At 39.5% G+C, this 14906-nt stretch overlaps 2 protein-coding genes across 3 annotated transcripts in view; both read right to left on the bottom strand.

Moving 5' to 3' along the window:
- Positions 1 to 14906, bottom strand: part of LOC134848127 (copine-5-like) — a 546303-nt gene that overhangs the window by 260654 nt on the left and 270743 nt on the right. The window lies entirely within an intron of this gene.
- Positions 482 to 14906, bottom strand: part of LOC134848439 (galanin-like G-protein coupled receptor npr-9) — a 55329-nt gene continuing 40904 nt past the window's right edge. The window contains exons 6-8 of one of the 2 annotated variants that reach the window (XM_063865898.1): positions 12316 to 12545; positions 11647 to 11808; positions 482 to 801 (exon numbers count right to left, since the gene is read on the bottom strand). In XM_063865898.1, coding sequence (XP_063721968.1) covers positions 729 to 801; positions 11647 to 11808; positions 12316 to 12545 — 465 coding nt within the window. In that variant the 3' untranslated portion in view covers positions 482 to 728. The remainder of the gene's footprint in view (positions 802 to 11646; positions 11809 to 12315; positions 12546 to 14906) is intronic. The other variant, XM_063865900.1, reaches the window with a different exon arrangement.

Below are 14906 nucleotides of genomic sequence, written 5' to 3'. Positions count from 1 at the left end.
AAAAAAAATCACAACTGCCAAAATGATTTTCCTAATCGTTCGGGAAAACTAAAATGTTCTTTACGGCATGAATTCTGACACCAGATTTGTCAGCTTTATTTTTTTCCAGTGTTTTTTTTCCAGAACTTTTTTTTGCAGTCTCAAATTCAAATGTGTTCTTGGTAGTTTACAGAGATTGAATTGAGTGTTTTAAAAGTTTTAAATCAGATTTTTTGTTTTGTTTTAGTTTTATATATGGTAATTAACCTGAAGAAAAACCGAAGAAAAAAACAAAAAAAACAATTTCTACGCAGTAGTTTTTTGCAATCCGCAAAGTCTCGGATCGAAATTAAGGAAAAAAAAAATTTCGAAGAAAACTTTGTCGCATCCACTTGCATTCAGTCTTTTTTTTGGTGGGAATAAACAGAAGTTCAATTTGGAATTGCAATAATGAAATTGTACAGGTTTGTAAGGAGCAACATGAATATAACAATAGGGCAAATTGGGATAATTATTGATTTTTTTTAAATTTGGATCAAAGTCCTGAAAGTCAATATGGGACTCATGCTTAATATTCAGGCGCATATGTTGAATTGACGCACCAATAAACCGAAAAACTTTTTTACTTGTTTTTGTACATTCCAAGTGATAATTTTGAAGTTTGTTGCAAAAAATGTTTTGAACGCATTTCATGTGCGGTTTGTTCATACATCTTTTCAGCTTCTTCTGTTTATTCGTTGTTGATTTTGTTACTTCAGCTGGTGTTTTTTCGGTTGCTCCTCTTTTTCTGCGGCGGTTGATGAGTTGTTTGTAAGTTGGCTGCTAATTGGCCATATGATACAATAGGTGGCACGTGTTTGAGCAAAAGCGGTATAGGTATCGACCGCTTGCTGACTCTTTCACAGGGGCAGATCCAAGATGATCCTCTCGAGGGAGAAAGGGTAGATGGGGGTAGATGGGGGGCGTTAGATTTTACCGCGTTTTAATGCACTTTTTGAAAAATTTTGACCAAAAAAAGTTGTAATTTTTTGCGCGCTCCCCCCTAAAAGTTGGAAGATTTTGGCGACAAAGGCGTAATTATAAAAAAAATCTAGGGTCAGTCAGTCACTAATGGAAGTCTTAACATAGTAGCAACCCCCCCCCCCCCCCCTCACCTTAAATTCGCTTCTGCTCTTTCACACTGCAACCGCTCCTTGCCGAGCAAACTAAATACATTACCGGGCTAATCGTTGAAAAAAGCTGAGCCTTGCGAGACCCCTAAAGCAATACCTCTCAATCAGACTTCGCTTAATTACTTACTAAAAACTGCTTGCGGGTATTGAGGTAAGAGTCAATTAATTCCAAAAGTGGAAATTTCAATACATAGGCATTGCACTTTGAAATTATAGATCTTGACCTAATGAGTCAAACGCCTTCTTAAGGTCAACAAACGGACACTGATTCATTTCCGATTGCTTGTGAAACCGTTTTTTCATCATTTCTAATAACAATGCTATTGTTCACCTATCGTTTCGAAAGCCAAACTGATCTTAAAAAACCAACTGAATTCATATTTTTTCTAACATATAACCAATATTGGTCTGCCAAAAAACTGGCCGATAATTCTGTGTTTCATAATTGATGTGAAAAGTTAAAAAAAACTCAAAATTTGTCATTAAAAGTAAAAAGTATAATAAAACTTTGCGTGATGAAATTAAACTTCTTCCCTGTTTGAGCGCTAAATAATTTATAGTATAACAATCAACCACATCCAAAAAAATGATGAAAATATGTTGAAAGTAATTTGTGTGAAAACTAATTTAAAAAAGGAACCTGTAAATTGTGATCATTTCTCCACCTAAACAGGCTTCTAATCTGTAACACACCTCAACAGTCGATTAAATTCGAACTGAAAACTGTTATATCTGTTGCAAATGCTTGAACATTATCAATTTTTTCTTTTATAAAAACTAGAAAAAAAAACAAAAACAGGGCAACTAATTGTTCATACTAAAATCACTCAGCATGTTTTTGCTTCTCAGCAATGCAATAAAATGTTACCGTGTATCAGAAGCAATTTTATAATCACCAATCGCCAGATTTTTTCCAAAACTGACAGAGCCTTGCTGGCGGAATATTGTAAGACAGAGTGCACTTGAACACAAGCTGTTCGATGAGTTAATAGTTTTTTGGCCCCGGAACAGCAATCGTTCAGCAATAGAAAAAAAACGAAAATGTTAACGAAAATTGACCTGTTGTTGGATGATGAGCACAGACTAGCCTTTGAGCGGCAAGGAGGAAATCTTCCACAATCAGCAGAGAATCTTTGATTTTAAAAAAAAAAACAATCTCTCAGCTACTTTCCACTAGATTGGACTTTATAGATCCATAAAACACCTGTTATTCAGGCGTAATAGTCCAAGATGCACGAATATCTCTTTCACAAAATGCTTGAAGATCTCTTAGGAAAAAGTCAAACGCTTGACTATCTTCCTAGACGATCTTGTCGTCTAAAGCTTCTCCAAAAATCAATTCGGTAGGTGTATGAATACAGTTAAGAGAAAAGAGTTTCAACTTCGAAGCAGCAAAGTCGAGCTCAATAAGAATCACAAAAATTGTTATTTTTGGGCTGATTAGTTTCAGCTGCTGGACTCAAGTTTGGTAATTGGATGATTGCACAAGTTAGAAATTTTTTTTTATTTATTTCGAGGATTTTTTGGATGTCAAAGCAACAGATCTTTGCCTCAAAAAAATTTTCGCTCATTGATGGACCCAAAACTTTCAGTTAGCTGATGAACACATTAAATGGTTTCAAAAAAAAACATCGTGATTTTACTCAAAAACCAGCTGTAAAACCTTAAAAACTGATCAAGAGAAAAGGCAATAACACTAGATATTTCAGAACAATCGTTTGGTGACATTTTCCCACGAAAAAAAAACATCGAGTTCTCTAAATTTCTGCGAAACATGTTTAATTTGATATTGATCAGAAGGTCAAAAAGTAGTTTTTGCGGTGACTCGGTTGAAATACTTCCTACTAGGATGCAACCCCATCCAACAGACAAAACAGTATCAGCCAGATCTACCAAGTGGATTTTTGACTGATAGGGCTCGAGTTTCAAGTGATTTAAACATCAGGAGGTTGCAACACTGTGAATGCTTTGATTAGACAGCATTTTGACAAAACGCCAAAAAATAGAAGATCTGTTGCCTCGATCGCCACATTTTCTGAGCAGACACGCCGAGAAGCAGACTACCAAACTTAAAGACATAGTTTATATCAAGAAACAAAACAACCCCAGGGAAAAGTTTGCAATGCGGTAGAGGCAGATTTATGAGAGCAAACTGATGTGAACCGGCCAAACATCAGAGACCAAGGAAATAGCTTGGTCGCCCTCAATGCAAGCGTTTGTTAGAATGAAGATTTCTCGAAAAACTTTGATGGTCAAAAGTGTTTCTCAGTACTCTTTACTAGATTAACAGCACAAAAAAATAAAAACTCGAGATAAAACTGTAGGATCGGTGATCTAACCTTTTTTTCGCCTAACTCAAATTGCGTTTGAGAGCTTTACCTTGGTAAAGGCATGCAGTATTTTAAAGCTAATGGGGAGCGCGTACTATGAAGATTGTTTAGTCAATAAGATGAGAAGAAAAGTAAACAAACAGTGAAGTCCAAATAGTTCGAATCTCCAATTTTGGCACAACTCTACCCCTAATAAGCGAATTACGTTCCCATGATAGCTAGAAGGTCGGAATTGGAATAGAGTATAGATCGGAATTTTATTTGCTTAGAATGAGTTAGCAATCTATAAAAAGGGTCTTCCCCTACCCCTGGGGGGTCAGAACGCTAGAGATAATTAAATAAGAACCTCGGGAAGATTGGTTAATTGGACTTGATATTTGCACACTTAGTTAGAGATACCCTTAATGAAATTGGAACTTAGGACTATTGTCGTCAAAGGAAGAATTCAGTCAAGACCTTATAAAAAGGGTACCAAAGTCAATATCAGGACTTGTAGGGAAGACATAACAATAACTAAAACTAAAACTCAAATAGACAAACATCAGAGAGAAAAGCAAGTAGCCCACCCTTAGGCAGAACAATTGTGCTGTGAGAGCGAACGGTTGGTTCTCAGTTAGTTAGAGAAGAATTATTGCTAAAAAGAGATAGTAGTTAGTTCTCAGTTAGTTAGAGAACAGAGATAACTAGTAGTGAGATTAGTTGGGTTTTCAATTGTTAGAGAACAAGGAATCGCGAAGTAAAGAGATCAGTCAAATCACCTCAAAGGAATAGTGATCTTTAGTGACACTATTAATTTTAGCAGGTCGGACTAAGTGATTGAGCGGAAGTACTGTGAGTAGTTCGTTAATTAGGATAATCTATAGAAAAGAGAATTGCAATTGTGTTGATTGAACGCGGACCCTTACTTTTGATTAGATTACTAGACTATATTCGGGCCATCTAGAGCCTTCTGTTTTTGGACCAATATTTATCTGAATTTAATTTCTACTGGAAATTCTTGGGACCGGCGAGAGTGAGCGAGACAGTCTCAAAAGCAGCATAGAAAGGTGGCAAGTAAAAATTGCCACCAATTTAACCCTTTCGGGATTGTGGATAGTAGTGAATCTCGGTTGCCCCGCTGAATTCATTACCAAAGGGACCACTTTGCGGTGCCTTTAAGTTAGCGTGTGTGAACGGACCTAGAGAAGCAATCCCCGAAATCTACATTGGCGCTCCTGGGTGGGCCATATTCTGGATTGTAGTTACAAAAACGTACTGTGCTGAGCGAGACATGTTGAACAGAAGATGAATAACGAAGAGCGTGCGGTGGCAGCGACAAACTCTCTTGACAGGCAGCAGGGAATGTTTGGGTTTGGAACGATAAGGCCTGATCGGTTCCCCTCATGTAATTACCAGAGTTGGACGGACTGGAGGAAACATTTTGCTTGGGTTGTAGATGACAACCGGCGAGGAGATGAAAAGGCCAGGATGGTGCAGCCCACCAGCTTAACAAGCTGGGCACTTGACGAGTTCATGAGTATGCCAGCACATTTCAGAGAGGAAATCGATGGCTTCCCGGAGCCTACATTAGGGAGGATGCTCGACGAACTGGATCGACGGCTGATGCCATTCCAAAGTCGGGCTGCAGCCAGAGCTGAGTTCAAGAATCTGATGCAAGGAGAGAAGGAATGCTTGCGAGAGTTCTCGAGGAAAGTCAGGTCGCTAGGTGACGTGGCAAACAAAAATATGAATGAGCATGCGAGAGACGACATAAACTGTGAGAGGTTCATAGACGGCAACTAAGAAGAAGAACTGCAGTAGTTACTTCTACGAGAGGAGCTTGACAGTTTCAATCAGGCAGTAACACGAGCTCAGTCCCTTGAACTGGCGAAAAATACTGCCAGAGCGAGCAGCGGGAGGCGGTCAAACTATATTCGAGAGCTGCATGGCGCATCCAAATTCATGTCTGGATCAACCAGCGATGATCGAGAGATAGGTAGCGCCAGACGAGCTGGAGCAGAGCTTAGAAGAACACAGACGAGTACTGATCAGAGACGGGACGAAGTGGCGTCGCAAATTGAGGTGCAGAGTTTGCGGCACGACGAACTGGCGACTTAAATGCAGTTGCAGAATTCGCGGCACAATGAGCTTTTGAGTGTATAGAATGATCTAATGACACAGATGCAAAGTATGACGGCCATGATGGGTAGGTTTGTTAACTCTGTTATACCTGCTCCCTACCCACAAAAAACAGCCCAGCAACCCATGCATTTGTTCGACCACAATCAAGTTGGAAATGATTTAAACTGGCAGTCTTACGGGAGCGCTTGTTATGGCGCGAAGAAAATTGGGACGCGGGGAAGTTGTTTCAAGTGCGGTCAGACAGGTCACTCTGTGAAGGAGTGCCCTCATGACACCTCGAATCATTTAAACTACCGAAGGCCGCGACAGTAGAAAAATTCGATGAAGGATTCGAGGAGGAGATACAGAGCGAGACGATAATTGGACACGAGCAGGCGATGTAATTTTTTCATCGCCTATCCAGAGCCTCAGTAGACAAGTGCAAGTCGACGACGAATGTGCAAATGGAGACGAAAACACAAAACGAATGTGCCGGTGTCAGCCATAAGGTAGATTGCGGACACTATGGGGCAGTTACGGATGCTCTTGTGGGCGGGACGTGTGTAGAGACACTACTGGATACTGGAGCCACGACTATCCTTATCCGCAGTGAGGTGGCTCGGAGTCTTAAAGACAAGCCAGAGATACGGCCATACGAGGGCCAGTTACTGACAGCAGACGGTCGAGGAATGAATGTCGAGGGATGCATCACAACAAATCTGAAAATAGGAGAAATTGACGACAAAATTGAAGCACTAGTGGTTCCCGAGCTAAAGAATCAGATGGTCCTGGGACTACAATTGACGAAAGAGTACAGATGTTGTCTGATTTTTGGTTGTGACAAATTGTGAAACGGATCGGCGGGAGGGTCCGGGGTTTCGTTGCGTTATGCGATTCTCAAACTGGTTCCGAGAAAACTGCCCAAGGTCCCGCCAGATCCAGGAGAACAGAGAGAGCCGAACAGTATCACTGATTCACAGTTGTGTGAAAGGCAGATTCAGGAGAGCTTGAGTTATTGTGGCTCGATTGACGAGGTACCGGAAAGTTGGCCGGGTATAAACGAGAACCAATGTGTTAGAGTGGTTCAAGAGAAAGACGAGAAGGTACAAGCTGACTGGGCAACGGACGACGAAAACGACACCAGTGAAGTTTACCCCGAATTAGTCTCGTTAGAGGAGGCACTGCGAAGGTGCACACCCACGGGGAAAATGGAAACGGTTGCGAGATTTAACGAGATAGCGACAAACACGGAAACGGTGGCGAGGGTTAACGAGACAGCGACGAACACGGACAAAGATAGCGAGACGATTCGATGGAAACGAACACCCGCTGAAATTGCAAAGATGCAGAAAGAAGACGAAGCGTTCGCCCAAGTATTCCACTGGACAGGAAGAAGCGACGAGAAGATTGACATGCCGTCGTTGCGGACGAATCTCATCCCAAAATAGCAGGCAATTCAGTACGGACACAAAGCACTGGCCTATTGGTGAAGGTGGGATGAATTGAGAATTAAAGATGTAATACTCTACAAAAAGTATTTTCAGCGAGATGACTCGATGCCAAACCTTCGGACGATAATTTTAGTAGCGGGACGGAAGGAAATTCTTAGCCAATTCAATTTGATGGAGATTGGCGGAGCACAGCTTGCGGCTGAGAAGACTCTGGCTAGGATACGCCAACAATTCTGGTGGCCAACGTTGAGGATTGACGTTGAGAGAAAGGCAATCTGGTACCAAAAATGTGCACACCAGAGTACAGAAGGGAAGCAAGAGCGAGCGGCGGGTCAAGCCCCATTTGATCCGGGAATCAGATTCTCTACGGTGGCAGTGGATATCTTGGGACCAGTGACAATGGCGACGACCACCGGAGCGAGGCATGTGCTGGTAATGACGGATCTGTTCACGATGTATGCAGTTGCAGTTCCGATGGTGTCAACGGATTCAGCTGACGTGGCTCGAGAGATAGTGGAGAATTGGGTACTGACATTTGGAGTTCCCAACGTTTTGCGAACGGATCAAGGGAAGAGTTTTGAAGGCAACTGATCCAGGAGATGTGCCGACGTTTGGGTATTGACAAAACTCAGACTTCCCCCTACAATCCGCGAGCGCACGAGCGTACGGGGAGGCACAAAGCAAAGATGGCCGAAGTGGTTTTGAAGTATTGTGTGGAGAACCAATAGACGTGGGAGACAACTCTGCCGCACTTGAACTTTGTGCACAATACGACAATCAATCGGATAACGGGATATATGCAGTTCAGTATGGTGCTCGGACAAGAGTGCCAGTATCCAGTTGACCTGTTCTAAGCAAAACCCCGCGATGAACCATTGACAAAAGATGATTTTGCGGAATGGCTAGACGAGCAGTTCCGAGATGCACACGGCAGTGCAAGGAAAGTCCTAGGGATAGATCAAAGTCGACGAAAGGATCAGTACTGAAAGAAAATTCAATGGAACCCTATGCGACTAGTGACAAAAATTTGGTGTGGTCTAAAGAAAAATTCAAATCGAAGAAGACTTTCGATCCATGGGAGGGACCATACGTTGTAATGGCCAGGATGTCCGAAGTGACCTACTAGGTGGCAAAGCAATCGACTCTCAGTAAAGTGAAAGTCCTGCACTTCAACACGCTGAAGTGATATGTGAAATACACGGGGCAACCAGAGGAAGCTACTGCAAGGAAGCGACCGACACCATATCGGTCGGCGTACTTCTTCGAGGATCCGGAAATGCATATCGAAGACGATCCAATTTGGGCAAGCAATCGGGAGGGATTCAATCATGATCCAGGCCCATGGCTAGAACCCGTGGGATTGATGTCGCGAAGAAATCGAGTAGTAGTGGAGCCTCTAGTTAGCCCTCCCGGACTAAAAGAAGTCTTGCGACGGCAGAGCGACAATGTGAAGACCTATGACGAAAGGGAGATGAGAGCCAGAGGTGAAGAAGATGCCACGAATCTGTCGAGCTAAGCTGGGGGTAGTCCTCCGGGTGAGACGGTGGTGGTTGAACCTGTGATGGAAAGTGAAACTACAGATTTAGGTAGACCACTTCGAATAAGAAGGCCACCAGTTCCGTTTGGTATCGACGAGTAATTGAGTAAAAACTAATTTTTCACAAATTTTGTCACCCAAATCAATAGTGCTAGAACTTACCCAAGTGCGACTCCACCTGAGTATTTTATGTGTAACTGTTGAGCATTAACTCTGTTGAGTAAGAAAGACGTTGGGTCGCACCACGAAGAGTAAAGTTATTAAAAATCAAATCCCCTGATTAGGATCCTTTTATCAAATGGTGCTTAGTAGTTGATTTTTTTTAGTCTTGGGGGAATTGACTGACGGGTCCGCGATCAGGTTTTAGGAGTTGTATAACTGAAACTAGGAAAGACTAGTATAAGATTAGGCATCAGCGTAATAATTATCTTGCAGACTGGTAAATGGGAGCAAAAGACAGGAGCGTTTACCTTGTTGTTAGGATACATGCAAGCTTAACAGAAATTTATATTAGATTTAGTAGAAAGGTTAGCTACATAAAATTGAGTATACTTTGGGGTTATTATATTGAACAGGTTTAAATTAGCTAGTAGAAAGGCAAAAAGTTGGATTGTGTCTTCAGCATTATTAGGGGCGATAATAAACTAGAAGGGAAGACTGTAGGATCGGTGATCCTAATCTTTTTTTTCGCCTAACTCAAATTGCGTTTGAGAGCTTTACCTTGGTAAATGCATGCAATATTTTAAAGCTAATGGGGAGCGCGTGCTATGAAGATTGTTTAGTCAAAAAGATGAGTAGAAAAGTAAACAAACAGTGAAGTCCAAAATAGTTCGAATCTCCAATTTTGGCGTAATTCGACCCCTAATAAGCGAATTGCATTCCCCTGATAGCTAGAAGGTCGGGATCGGAATAGAGTATACATCGGAATTTTAGATACTTAGAATGGGTTAGCAATCTATAAAAAAGCGTCTTCCCCATCCCCTGGGAGGTCGGAACGCTAATGGGATAATTAAATAAGAACCTTTGTAAGATTGGTTAATTAAATACAACTCGGTTTGGAGGTGAAATTAGACTTGATATTTGTACACTTAGTTAGAGAAACTTAATGAACTTGGAACTTAAGACTATTGTCGTCAGAGGAAGAATTCAGTCAAGACCTTACAAATAGGGTACCAAAGTAAATATCAGGACCTGTAGGGACGACATAACAATAACTATAACTAAAACTCGAATAGACAAACATTAGAGAGAATAGCAAGTAGCCTACCCTTAGGCAGAACAATTGTGCTGTGAGAGCGAACGGTTGGTTTTCAGTTAGTTAGAGAACAATTATTGCTAAAAAGAGACAGTAGTTGGTTCTCAGTTAGTTAGAGAACAAAGATAACTAGTAGTGAGATTAGTTGGGTTCTCAATGGTTAGAGAACCAGAAATCGCGAAGTAAGGAGATCAGTCAAAGTACCTCAAAGAAAAAGTGATCTTTAGTGACATTATTAATTTTAGCAGGTCGGACTGAGTGATTGAGTGGAATTACTGTGAGTAGTTCGTTAATTAGGATAATCTAGAGAAAACAGAATTGCAATTGTGTTGATTGATCGCGGACCCTTCCTTTTGATTAGATTACTAGATTATTGTCAGGTCGTCTAGCGCCTTCTGTATTTGCACCAACATTTATCTGAATTTATTAACTAGAGGAAAATCTTGCGATCAGCGAGAGTCAGCGAGACAGCCTCAAGAGCAGCATAGAAAGGGGGCAAGTAACAGAATACAGTAAAGAATAGTTGTCACCAACTTAACCCTTTCGGGATTGTGGATAGTAGTGAATTTCGGTTGCCCCGCTGAATTCATTACCAAAGGGACCTCTTTGCGGTGCCGTTAAGTTAGAGTGTGTTAACGGACCTAGAAAAGCAATCCCGAAATCTAACAAAAACGCCACTGAAGAATCTGAAAACGCTGCGCATGTTGATAACCGGCGTAAATTTTGACCCACTGCAAACTATCAAAACAAACCGTCTTTAATCGGTTATCATAAAAAAATTTAAGATAACAAAACAATCAATCTAATTCTGAGTTATTTGATCATTGAGTGTCCGAAAGCTAACAATACTCTGCGAATTTTCTTGAAAACAAAGAAAAGAATTGAAAATTTGAGGTTTCATTCAAATTGAAACCCTTTTGATCTATTGAAACTGATTTTTTTTTTCTATCTGAGAATAAGGTCACCTCCGCTACCCTTTTTTCAATTTAAGTTTGACCAGTGCTAAATAGTGTCAATCACGATTGTTTCTGGTAATTTTTCAACAAATCCATAGATGACGACGATTCTATTAGCACTTTACGTCGAAAAACTTTAACAAAAAAGGAAGGTGTGGAAAAATTAGACATTAAACTTTTATAACTTATATTGATTTTGTAAACTTTTCTCGCTCTCACTTATAATAACTCAAAGCTTCGAGATGTTCTTAGGCACCATTGTATTCAAATCAATCATACAATTTTTTTTCTTTTTTCTCGCACCAAACCAGAAATTATTACAGAAATGTGAAAAAATATGAGTTTCGTTTTCTTCATCTGTAAACATAAAAATCGATTTTTTCTCAAGTTTTGTGAGTACTTTGCCTTCCCGTAATTGTTTTGAAGCGTCCCATCGACAACAATTTAGTTTTTGCAAACAGAAACTTGATAAAGCACGATATGAAACTAAATCAGTTTTTTCTTAAACAAAATTTGGCATTTTCATTTGGAATGCGATACTTTTATGATGAATTTTATTACCACATCAGGATGAGGGATTTTTGACGTTAATTTTGTTTCATTTTTGACAAAAAAATACAATGTTTGAGAAGTCGAAAAATGCAAACCGTCGAGCTGACTAATTACAGAGCCTCAAAAACTCCGTTGTAGGTCATTTATTTTTGAAACGAGCCAAAATCACGCTTTTTTAGTTCTGTCTCAACTCAGTTTAGTAACAAAAAACTATAATCTCGCGTCTCACCAAAGTACAAAAAAAAATTCGGAAGGGCTATAATGAACAAGATTAGGATTTTTATCTTCATCTGCCATCTATGGTATCATATGACTTGTTGCTGCTAGGATTCACGGAGAGCCCCCCTCTCCTTGTCCCCCCAGTGCCCACACTGTTCGCAGTTGAAGATGCTGTGGGTCCCTGGTAGACTTTCTCCACCCCTTTCAGTTTAGCGATGATCGAAATTTGCCACCATCTGCGAAACGGCTCCTGGAACCTGAAACACTGCAGCGTATATACTCCAACTGATAGAAATTTTTGATTATGAAGCAACCCCCCCCCCCCCCAAAAAAAAACGCACACACGTCGTAATACGACTGACAGATCGCAACAAAAGACAACTCGGAAACGTTAAGAAAATAGGCAACTGGAATAAATATATATTCAACTGAAATTATCTTTTTCATTACCACGCAAAACGCCGCTCTATGTAACAAAAAAAACTCTGATTGAAGCGCACAATATCACATTGTGCGATACGTTGTTTTTGTTGCGAATAAAAAGTTGTAAACATATCGCTCTAATTTAGCGAGTTTTTTGTTATTAGATTTGTCGAGCTCCCCTCGCCGCACTGGAGTTTCATGGATAATAACCGATTACATTCAAACTATGTAGTCTGTCTCGAAAGTAAAATTCCAAAAAAAAGTAATTCTAGTTGATTAAAAATGGATAATATAGTGGATAATAATACTCCCCAGTAGTTTGAAAAGTTTTTTTTTCATACTTGCGTGAGATGAATAGAATGAGAAGAGGGCTGACATATGCATGTGAGAGGAAACTCAAGGCCATCATCTCCTGCATGATATAATAGAACATAGTCTGGTTGTAGTACTCGAAGTTGAAGTTGTCCATAATCGTGTTGTCGTAGAAAGCGACTGCGGTCTGCGGTGCCCAACACACCATCCAAAACACTGTCGACAAAATGAGGGCGATGGTAAGTTGTCGGTTACGAACCTAATTGTAAACAAAAGCAAGCACAAGCAACAGTAGTGAATTCGGAAGCAAATAGCACAGAAAGTTCCGACCACTTTGCTCCAATTTCATTTGCATAAAAAAAGAATATCAATTTTTGTGAGGTAGGATGGTGTATTTTAACTAATACTTATAGCTGAGTTCACATTATAACCATTAATACCATTAAGAATATCTTGGTGATTCACCAGCGGATTTGGGGGGGGGGGGGGTGGATGCACCCTCCCCTTCAGGGATTCGACCCCCTGCCGATCCAAAGGGTCCCCCCTTTGAACTATTTCGAGATATCCATTTTTGGCTGACTGAATTTAAAATTTTTCTGGAGGCGCTTTCTATTTCTAAATGCGCCTTCAGAAAATTTGGTTAAAATGGGGTCTCTATAGTGATGTGCGAGAGCTCGGAAAATCAATTTGGTCGACCTAAAAAAAGTCGAAAAAATTTCCGAATTTTTTTGAAAATCCGCCCCTCCCCCCTCGAGAAACCTAGATCCGCCACTTTGCTGATTCGTTAATTTAGATTATTTTTTTTGCTGAATAAAAATTATCATATGACATGTCTGTTTAAAAAAAGTTCAACCTTCTTGTTTCGATATCAAGAAAAAATATGGAGAAAAATACGCCCATTTACCAAGTTTTTTTCCCACTGCAGAATAGCTTTTAGTTGACCAAACATCATTCAAATGATACTTTTCCGTGTCAGAAGTATATTTTTGTTGTATATAGAAGGTGTGAAGGATATATAACTTTGTTTCGTGAGTAAAGTGCAGCTAAATCCCCTAACTTTGATTCAGAAAAGAGATGAGGGCTCTTTCAGATGGCCATGTTGCATAATATTGACATTGATCAGCAGTTTTGGGTTTTTTAGGGTAGACAGAAATTTTATGCTCATTAACGATTCCAATTTTTCCAAATTAGCTGAGATCGCTTATTCAATTGCCCATTTTTTGTGCAAAAAGATCGCAAGCAACATATTTTTTTCTACTTACTTCTAAATTTCGGCCCATGCGAACGAATTCCTCCCTAAATTATCCAACTTAACGATTATTTTCCTAAAATAAACCGCAAATGGTTTCAAAAAGGTGTTGAAATAATTCAAAACTGTCCCAATGGCTCAAAGTCAGTTGTCTCAAAAATCAGATGCTCAAACATATTGGCTGAGAATTCTCTTCTATAATACTCCATAAAGAGCGAAAAAACACTTTTTTTGGAAAATAATCACTAAAATTTGTATCCTGAAGTTATTAGGTCTATCAATTAATCAGAATGACTTTCGCCACAAAACTTTATTTTAAAATTCTATTTGCTTAGGATCCTCGAGTACTGATGGTTCTCTAACACATTTTTTAACGTGCTGTAAAGACCCATGATCGATCATTTTTTTTCACAGTCAGGCCAAGTAGCTTCGATCGGCAACAAATCTGTAGCCGAGACAGTGGGTTGGAATGAAACCGAAGTCCAAGGATACCGACCTTTGATCGGAAACCATCCTAATCTAATCAGATTTTTTCAAAAACTCCTAACTTTGGTCAAGAGCTGGCAACATTTTGCAATTCTTAACCTATGTATAGTTCAAACCAAGCATTTCATCAAAACTTTGACCTGATATATAGTTAAGGCTATCAATTAATTATCAGGTTTTACTAATCGTGTCGGTTGAAACTTAATTGAAAATTGAATCAAACTAAACTTCTAACAAGGATAGCTTGTTGTTGCACAAGTTGCAATGAATTTTCCGACCAAAACATATAAAGATGAACAAAAATTTTTTGTTTTTTTTTCCGTCAAATGAGTATAGTTTTTACGGGTGGTTGGATAAATTTCTATAGTATGCAAAGGCCTAAATTTTAGTGAATCACAAACAAAAAAAGTGAAAAAAAAAACGAATACCGTACAAAATTTTCAAAATATTTTGAATACATTTTTTGGCAAGGAAACGGTAAATGAAGCTTTTAAGATTAATTTTTTGTTTTGCTAAAATCAATTTTGCTTAGCCCTAATGACCATTTTTTATAAATCGAACGATATTTGATTGCTTTAATAGCTCAAATTTAGACGTTGGAAACACGGCTGAAATGTATCTTATATGCTATATCACTCGTACCACTCCAACGACTTTTGCGTATACTGAATTTGTAAGTAAAACAAAGAAGCAAAAATTACTAGAAACGTGAACACAAAATCTCCCGCCTTCCCTTTTTCAAAAATCAATAAAAAAAAAGATTTTATCAAGGCATTTTTTTTAAATAATTTTTTTTTTCAAGTTTCAAAACTTATACATTTCGATCAAAAACCTTATCAGATTTATAACGAAAATTCAACCAAAGATCAACTTACCTAAACGCCA

Source organism: Symsagittifera roscoffensis, chromosome 6 (genome assembly GCF_963678635.1).
Source record: "Symsagittifera roscoffensis chromosome 6, txSymRosc1.1, whole genome shotgun sequence".
Classification (NCBI taxonomy): Eukaryota; Metazoa; Xenacoelomorpha; order Acoela; family Convolutidae; genus Symsagittifera; species Symsagittifera roscoffensis.
Note: the sequence above shows the minus strand (reverse complement) of the source record. Positions and strands in the feature narration are given on the sequence as shown.